We start from the raw sequence: 9,113 nt of genomic DNA on the forward strand, positions 1-9,113 counted from the left end.
CTGGTGTCCCTGGTGGCATCCTGGTGTCCCTGGTGGCATCCTGGCCCAGCCACATCTGAGGCCTCCCTCAAACCCTCGTGTTTGATGTGCCTGTGCAGGGCACCAGGCTGCTCTGCTGCAGCTGTGCTGCTGCTCTGGGTTTAAATTAAGTTTTCTGTGACACTTCATAAAAAATGTCACTCTCCATCCTATTTAACTAATTTCAAAGGCAGAACCTTACCCTGAAGTGTTTGAACTCTGATGGAAAACTGCAGGGCAGCTGCTGATTGCCGGAACTCTGTCAAGGTTGTCTTTCACCTGGGCTCCTCTAAGCTGAAATCCACTTTTCTTCCAGTTTGTTTTACTTAAAGGAACACAGTTTTTTTATCCTCTCCTGGAGCTTCATGCAAGGTTAGAGCTGGACAAAGCATGTTACAGGAGCCCTTTTTAATGAGGCTGGTTGTGCCCTTCCCAGCACTGACTCTGGTGTGTGCACCTTTCCCAAAGGCAAGTTCAGTGCAGAGCAGTGTCTTTGGGAGGACTGGGAATACAGAATTACTGGAGTCATCCTTTTATACCACAAAAAAAAACCATGGCCTGACCTCTTGCCATGTTTTTGGCTATTAACATACCTTTTATAGCTGTGGGTTTATTTGGCTACAGATCACAGTAGCTTGTGCACAGTGATGTTTAACTGGCAGAGCCAAGGGTGCATTTGGAGATGGGAAACTTTTCTGTTTACCAGAAACACGGAGTTTGTGACAAAGGTCACTGATTTCTGAGCCAGTGGAGGATTCTGCAGGATGTGAGGACAGCAGGCAGGTTTCTATGAGCTCAGAGGGCAGCAATTGGCCTGACAGCAGCAGAATCCTCCTTTACAGATGCATGTCAACCCTGGGGGCTGTTGGCAGAGCTTTTTTACTCTATTTAGCACAATTCTATTACTCTGCTCAGCTGTGATTCCACATTCAAGTTGCTGAATTTTCCAGCATTTAAAAAGCCCCACTAATGAGGTTCATCTCAGTAGCAAATCAGAAGTGGGGGAGAAACATTTGTGTGTTCAACTTCCATTTCACTTTTGTACTTACAATTATTCTTTTACACACCAGCTTTTTCAGCCATTGTAACTCTCAGTATTCCAAACTAACTCTTCTTTCCCTCTTCCTATTCATCACTCAGCCTAATCTCCCTGGGGAAACCTGCTTGCTGCTTAACCTCTCACCCCTTGTTAAACAGCTAATTTCTCTTTTCTGCTACTGATCCTGGCAGCAGGTTCAACTTGTTTTTGGTTTTGAAGGCAGGGAGGTGTGGGGAGCAGGGAAGCACAGGAGGGTTACAGGATAGCTCTGGTCATAAATGTCTGCAAACCTTTCAGATACCAGCACTGGAACTGAAGTTAGCTGCAGTTCAGCTTCAGCATTAGGACTTGCTGTGCTCCAGAGCAGTGAAATTACTGTTCCTAAGTCCTTGTCAAAGGACATTTTTATGTGTCCCTGTAATGCCCAAAGCTGGTGGCCAGGCAGGCAGCACTGATACTTGATTTACAGCATGATGTTTTTATAACTAGGTGACAGTGTCTTTCACCAGCTCCATTTCTAAACAGTTTAAATTAAATACAGATGAACTCTACATGTTCCACTGCTACATTTTCTGATGGACTTCTGAAGGTCACAGAACAGGTGAAGAACCCTGGTTAATTTGCTACTTTTATCTTTAAGCTAATAATGTTTTCTCCTTTGCTGCAGTTTCATCGCCGTGGAGAACATCGACAGCTACTGCGTGCTCATCTCCTCCAAGGCCGTGTATTTCCTGAAGAGCAGCGACTACGTGGACAGGGATTCCATATTCCTGGAGGTCAGGTATGATGACCTGTACCACTGCCTGGTGTCCAAGGACCACGGGAATGTCTACATCCAGCTCACCAAGAAGGCTGTGAACACCAGCAGCGGCGTGGCCATGCCAGGCCCCTCCCAGCAGCGGCCCATGGTGAGGAGCTGGCAGCCCTTTCCCCTTGTGCTCCCCTCGTGACCAAAGTGTTTTAGGCACAGGCTTTGTTCTGGAAACAGAAAACAGCACTGAAATCAGCTGCTGCCCAGGTTTCAGTGACTGTGGAAGCGGCTCCCTAAACTCCTGAGAAAGCTGAAGAAAGGAAAACCCTAAAATATTCCTGCAGGCAGAAAAGTAACAGGAAGAAACATGTATTTACCTGTGAAAGGCTCTTAACTTCACCACATAAATGGAACTTGGGTACTTTGCTGCCTGTTCAGTCTTCTCCTACACAGTCTATTTACTGTGAGGTCTCTAATGCTGGAACCAGTGTTTATATTTTGTGCCATTTCAGTAGTTGCTCAGAGCCGTTCTGCAGGCCCAGTTACAAACTCACCCCTGACCCAAGTCAGTTCACATTCCAAATAGACCAGCCAGATAAAAGGTGGGAGGGGAGGCAAAGGAAATAACCTCAGCTGTGGCACAGTGTTCCTGCTCTCACCCTTCAGTATCTGTGTGTGTACCTGGTGCTCCCTCACACTTCTTCCTTGCGCCAGCCTCGCTGCTGAGAAGGAAACTCCACTGAAACCTTTCTGTCCCTTACTTCAAATCTGAAATCTATTCTGTTTTAGCTGACAGCAGGAGCACATTAAGAAAAATCCCCTTTCTTTCTGCAGGTGAAAGTGAAATCAGAAGCTCTGGCAGTAAAGCTGTCCCAAGAAATCAACTATGCAAAGAGCCTTTATTATGAGCAGCAGCTGATGCTGAGACTTAGTGAAAATCAAGAGCAACTCGAGCTGGACTCTTGAAAATCCACTTCCTCACTGCCAGAAAGAGCTGCAAGTACCAGGCTGGAGCCAGAATTGTGTGACTAGAGAAGGAAAAAAATATAATTTTAGTATTTAGAGAAAACAAAAGAGGTGGCTTTTCTTTTTTAAGCACTAGTTGTATAAGAGAGGTGTAGCTGATGCAGCTTTGGGTCTGGGAGAAGCCCTGTATTTTGCTAACATGTATATATGTACAAGTGTCCATGTAAATACAAAGGGCAGCGGGTGTTGGTATAAATATGAGTCTGTTTACTGTGTAAAGAAATTAAAGGAGCTCTACTGAGTCACACTGCACTACCTGACACAAGCCCTTCTCTCTCTCTGTCTTTTTTTTTGTCCTTGGGAAAACTGATTTTCACAGTGCAGGAATGTAGATAAACCTTTAAAAAATAAAATTAAGAATTAATTTCAGCTGTTGGAACACAGGTGTCCTGTGGTTTGGAGCTTTAACACCATGAATAGGGTGCATTAACATTGGGGCTTTACATGGATTGTTTGGTGGCCTTTTTGTTGTTTTTTCTCTTAAATCACTAATACAGGTACATACAGGAGACCTGGTTTTGCACTGAAATGTCAGCCTCTTTTTTAACAAAAAAATTGCATTTTGGTAAATAATGGAGGGAGGATTCAGTTTTACATTCACAGTCTGCATCTCAAGGCCCCTTTTCTGACTTGTTTTTGAAGAAGTGAGCAGCCTTGGAGATTGAACCTTTGACTTCAGATTTTTCCTTCCCTCAGGTGGAGGAAGGGTGGGGGGAGAGGAGATCACCAGCTTGTTGGACTTCACAATGTCCTAGAAGTAAACTTCTGAATACTAAAAACAACAAGTTTTGTTTTTTCTGATGTTGTACACCACATCAATATTTGTCTCATTAACTGTAACCACATTGAAGAGGAATGAGTGCTCTTAAACACCTTAACCCACAGGAACTGGAACTCTCAGTACCACATTTACTCCCTGAAGGTGCCAGCTTTGGACATGAAGACACAAATCTCCTGTAACTTGCTGAGTAACCTGCATTTTAAAGGGTGACTTGATAAACCTTTTGATTCAGTGTAAGTAGAGCTTTAAAAGGTAATTTGAATTTCATGAAGACACGTGGGAATATTTTGCTGCTGAAGGTTAGAATGAAACCAGTTCTGAGCTCTTGTAAAATGCTGGGTTGCTAAAGGTGGGGAGGGAAAACAAGGAGGAGTTCACTGCTGTGCTGAGCATCTCCAGGGGATGGATGGAGCACTTGGGGTCTGTAACCATCCCTGAGGAGATGATGTGCAAACACCAGAGCAGTCACTGAACAGTGGCACCCTTGGAGTGGCCATTTGTGTGAAAAAAACTGTCCAGCTTCAAGGTGTGATAAAGAGCAGATGAAATAACACCTCAGCAGGGGCAGGAAGGGAGAAGAACTGTCTCTAACTGGTAAAGAGACCCCACACAGTATGGAAATGACACCTTTCCATGTCTTCCTTCTCTCCTCTGCTCTCCTTTCCTTGCCTGTTTTCCCAGTCCTCTCATCCCCCTTCCCCACCTGTCACATCTTTTCCTGTCCCCCCTTCTCCTTCCTTTTCCCATCCTTTCCACCTTTTCTCCCCTTCCCTGCCCTCCTCCCCCTTTCCCTGCCTTCCCCTTTATTCCCCTTTTCTCCCCTTTACTGTCCTGCACTCTCCTCCTGTCCTCTCCTCTCTTGTTCTTTTCCCTGGCCCAAAGTTTCGCTCCAGTTCCCCTGCAAAGCTGAGCAAATCCAGGGGCTGTGTCCACACTGTCCCTGCTGGAACCATTCCCACCCCACCAACTGCCCCTGCCTCCCAACACTTGTCTGCCCACTCCTGACACTGGGAATATCCTCACTTTCTCATGAAAGTAACTGGAAAAAAGAAACTTTTAGACTCCAAAAGCAGGGGTGAAGTTCTGTGTGTCCTGCATCTGTGGCATGTTCACAGTGAAAACCCCTTTTCCTTGCCATCACTGCTGGATCAGGAATGATTCCCTACAGCTGGAGGGGTTCCTGCAGGTGTGGGAACAACGCCCTCCCCTCCTCTCTGCTCCTGACAGAGCCCCAGGAGCTCGGTGGATGATTCCTCTGAGCAGCCCCAGTCCCAAAGGCTGCTCTCCAAAGCCAAGCAGTGTTTACATTTTTGTGGGGAGAAGCTAAGTGGCTAAATGGGCCCATCTCAAACCAGAGCAATAATCAGACAGTTCCCAGTGACAGGGACCTTTTCATCTCTTCACTATCTCATTTCCTAGACTGCATGATGCTTTCCAACATTTATCTATTTTCACTAAAATACTTAGTAACATCTTAGCCCAACTCTCTCTCTCTCTCTCTCTATATATATATATATATTTCAAACTTCTTTTTCTCTCTGAAGCACAGTTTATTAGGAACCTGCTTCCTCCAGTGCACAACCCACTGGGATGATAAATCCTCTCAGCCCTTGCTCTGTTTTCCTTCTCAGAGGAATCCACCTTGATTTGCTGCTCACACTGAGTTCACCTCTGATATCTCATGCTGAAAAAGCATGTTTCAGTAAATATATTCTCTTTAGATTACAAGTTGCTGCACAGGTATTAAAAAAATAATAAAAGCAAAATCAAAGCACATTTTAATTATGCCAAGAGCTGCTCAAAATCCACTTACACAAGTTTTCTTCTGACAATAATACTCTGCATGTGCTTCTGTGCTACTTCTTTAATATATATATAACCACCCCCAAATGTACATCTACTTCAGAATTCTCTTGAAAAGCAAAGGCTGTGTTCCAAACTCCTCTATTCCACCCTCCTAAAGGCAGGGTTGTTGCAAAGAGAGAAGAACATTATTTTTCTGAGAATAAATACAATAAAGTAAAAAAATAAAACAATATTACAAAAATAAAATAATAAAATATGCCAAGAGCTTCAGACTCCAGTCTGGATTGGTGCAGCATTCCAGCTCGACAGCACACTCTTAACTCCACATTATGGTGCTTAATTTTATCAAATGCAGGACTGGGACAAAGCACTTCCAACTCCCCTTGTCTTACAGGTTTGACTTTCTTGCAACCCATTTTTTACAGCTGCTGGTGGCCTCCCAAATGGTCTGACAGCTTTGACAGAGGGCTCAGGGCAGCACAAACCCATCTGCCTTCCCCTGCCAGAACCATCCCTGGCTGAGAAAAGGTTTTGTTACCAGGACTGGGAGCAGTTTGACCCAACCATGGAGTTTTCACAGTTTCTCCAGCAGCAGATTTTCTGCAGTGGGACAATGTGAGGCAAACTCAGCCCAGCTGGGTCTGTGAGCAGCCCTGCTCCTGCCTCGGGTGCAGGAGAGGGCAGAATCTGACAAGGATTCCTGCCAGAAAGAAAAGGTTACTCATTAACCACTGACAAACACTGGGGAAAAAACAGTCACATTGTTTTGCTCAGTAGAACCACAGCACATTTTTGGCCAGAAATACAAATGCTGTGGGTGCAAACTGCACTTCCCTTAGAGGGGTCAGCTCTGCTCAGGGCCTGGGGACACTCATGATGAACACAGCATCAGAATCCCACATTGTTTTGGGTGGGAAGGGACCTTAAAACTCATTCATTCCCTCCCCTTGCCATGGGCAGGGACATCTTCCACTGTCCCAGCTGCCCCAGGCCCCATCCAGCCTGACCTTGGGCACTGCCAGGGGCAGCCACAGCTTCTCTGGGCACCTGTGCCAGGGCCTCCCACCTGTGCCAGTAAAACATAATTTATACTTATGTCACACTTGGCTGGTGTATGTTGGGGTTTTCGGGGTTTCCTCCCTGTAGCTGACGCTCCACTGCCCGACCCTGTGCCCAGCACAAAGCACAAAGAGCAACCTCAGGCCTGCTCTGGGCAGACTCAAAAGCACTGAAAGGCCATGGGCCAAGTAAACAGCTTCCATGTGCATTTCCATTCTGGATAAATGGCTGGGTCACCCAGAGGACAAGGGCTGTGGATGGGAGCTGCAGAACAATGGGTTCTGAAAATGCCAGCAAAAAAAGTCCCCTGCATGCTGCAGCTGTAGAGGAATTCTAATAAATAAAGGAGAAATCCATCATACCAGCTATCCCTCAGCCCTCCAGACACCGCAAAAGCAAACATTTGCTCTGCCCCAGGAGGGTGACTCACCATTCCTAAGGACTGTTGCTCCAAGGCCTTTGGCAAATGACCGACATCCAGCCGTACAAACCACCGGCTATCAAAATAATGATGTAGCAAAAAACCTGTGCCTGCATGCAGCTTTAATGGGAGGGAAAAAATAAAATCATTTTTACAAGTAACCTTTGGCATGACCAGACCCCTCCCCAGCCTTCTTCTGGCCCCTCCAGCAGCAGGAGCATCACCACTGATGTCTCCCCTCTGCCAGTGGGCAACTCTAGGCCCTTCCATTCATCCTCTTTCAAGATTTCTTTGAATCTCAAAGTATGGAGGAAACAGCATTTGAGGTAAACATCCCAGAAATGTGAGGATTCTATTCAGCACCACATTCTATGCCAGAACACATCTTTATTTGTGGTATAATAGCACTTGCACGATCCTGCAAAGGATTATCCAGAGACAGTATCCAGTTCAGACAGGCAAACGTTTTAGGATTTTGTGTATAAATGGGTACAATCATTATTTCTGACCTGGCTCAGTACAAACCTAACTTCAATCATGCTATTTATAGTCATAAATAATTGTTTGTCGTATGTATATGTCATATATGTTAATTGTTATCATATAATCATATGACATATGACAATTGCCATATATATATGAATAAAAAGTTGTATATACAACTTATAACAATAGATAATTGTGTATATATAGTTGTATATATATATATATAATTGTATATATATAATATTGTATATATTTATTTATATTTATTTTTATATTTATATATACATATATATATACACACACACACATATATATATACACATATACATATATATATACACACACACACCACACACATATATATATACACACAATTCATATAGAATTGTTTGGCTTGGATGTCTCCATGGATGGGTCACTGCTCTGGGCAGCCTGTGACTGTGCCTCACCTTCACTGTAAAATTCTCTTCCTTATATCTGGTCTGAGTCCACTCTCCTTCAATTTAAGATCACTCTCCCTTCTCCTATAGCTGCAGGCCCTGCTAAAAAGTTTGTCCCCATCTTTCTAGTAAGGCCTCTTGAAATAGTGGAAGGAGCTCTAAGGTCTCCCTGTAGCCTTCTCTACTCCAGGCTGGCAACCTCCAGCTCTCCAGCCTGGCTCCAGAGGAGCTCCAGCCTTTGGAGAATCTCTGTGGCCTCCTCTGGACCTGCTCTGTGTCTTTCCTGTGCAGAGGGCTCCAGACCTCTGGACACATTTCCTTCCTCCCTGAACTGGGTGCCTCTAATCTGTACCAGCCTCAGCAGACAATAAGATGTTCCTTTCTCAAGGTACCTCCTTGTTTTGTGGCAGTTGTCATTCTTTGATGTCACTACTCATACATTTCTTCATCACTAATCCCAACTGCTGATCCTGTCCATAAAAAACAAAATAAATATTTTAAACCAGACCAGTATCTACCTGGAGAAATTCTGTGCTGCTGATGAAACCTTGCGAGCAAAAATAAACATCTGCCAAGGTCATAATCACAGTGAGATCACACCAGAGCTGACATTTATAAGCAAGTTTAAGAGCCAACTCCCCCACTTTCAGCTTCCTGACTTCAAACAGTAAAAATCCACATGACACCAACAACTTCACTCACTTTTTCTCCACAGACACCTTTTTCCTTCTCCTTTGAGCACACACCAGAGGGAGATCAACCTGCAGGAGGACATGTACTTTACACATCACCCAGAGCACATCCAGCCCATAAGGACATGTACCTTACACATCACCCAGAGCACATCCAGCCCATAAGGACATGTACTTTATACATCACCCAGAACACATCCAGGGCTCCCCACAGCCGTGCTGGGAGCTCTCCCAGTCTCCAAGAGCAGCACCTGCTCTCAGAGCAGAGCTCAGGGATCTGAGCACCAGCATCAGGGACAGCTCAGCACAGCCTGTGCCTCAGCCTTCTGTTTGTATTCTCTCCAAGATTATCCAGTGTTGATTTGCTGTGGGTTCCAGGGAAATAAAGCCCCTCAGAGGATTCCAGAGCCACACCTCAGGCAAGCCCAGGTATTCACTGGCATCGCTGTGGCCCAGAGCAGCTTCCACCGCACCTTTCACACCCAGATGCTGAACTGGGTGCCACTTCTGGCAGAAAACCCATCACAGCCACAGCCCCAGGCCTGTGCCTGCACCGGAGCCACATCCACACCTTCCCCTCACAGCCACAGCCCC

At 45.3% G+C, this 9,113-nt stretch overlaps 1 protein-coding gene and 1 long non-coding RNA gene across 9 annotated transcripts in view; one reads left to right on the top strand and one right to left on the bottom strand.

Moving 5' to 3' along the window:
• Positions 1–3,213, top strand: part of VPS13D (vacuolar protein sorting 13 homolog D) — a 96,652-nt gene extending 93,439 nt beyond the window's left edge. For all 5 annotated transcript variants that reach the window (XR_001524775.2, XM_015648296.3, XM_015648297.3 and 2 more), the window contains 2 exons: positions 1,725–1,965; positions 2,643–3,213. Coding sequence is in view for 4 of the 5 variants with exons in the window: in XM_015648296.3 (XP_015503782.1) it covers positions 1,725–1,965; positions 2,643–2,774 (373 nt within the window). In the remaining variant the exon portion in view is untranslated. The remainder of the gene's footprint in view (positions 1–1,724; positions 1,966–2,642) is intronic.
• The window catches only part of LOC117245389, a 13,428-nt gene continuing 6,261 nt past the window's right edge, over positions 1,947–9,113 (bottom strand). For 2 of the 4 annotated variants that reach the window (XR_004500059.1, XR_004500056.1), the window contains exons 2-4: positions 8,530–8,588; positions 6,911–7,021; positions 5,624–6,121 (exon numbers count right to left, since the gene is read on the bottom strand). This is a non-coding gene — a long non-coding RNA (uncharacterized LOC117245389). Of the gene's footprint in view, positions 2,036–5,623; positions 6,122–6,910; positions 7,022–8,529; positions 9,091–9,113 lie in introns of those variants that run through there. The other 2 variants (XR_004500057.1, XR_004500058.1) reach the window with 2 other exon arrangements.

This window comes from Parus major, chromosome 21 (genome assembly GCF_001522545.3).
Source record: "Parus major isolate Abel chromosome 21, Parus_major1.1, whole genome shotgun sequence".
NCBI lineage: Eukaryota > Metazoa > Chordata > Aves > Passeriformes > Paridae > Parus > Parus major.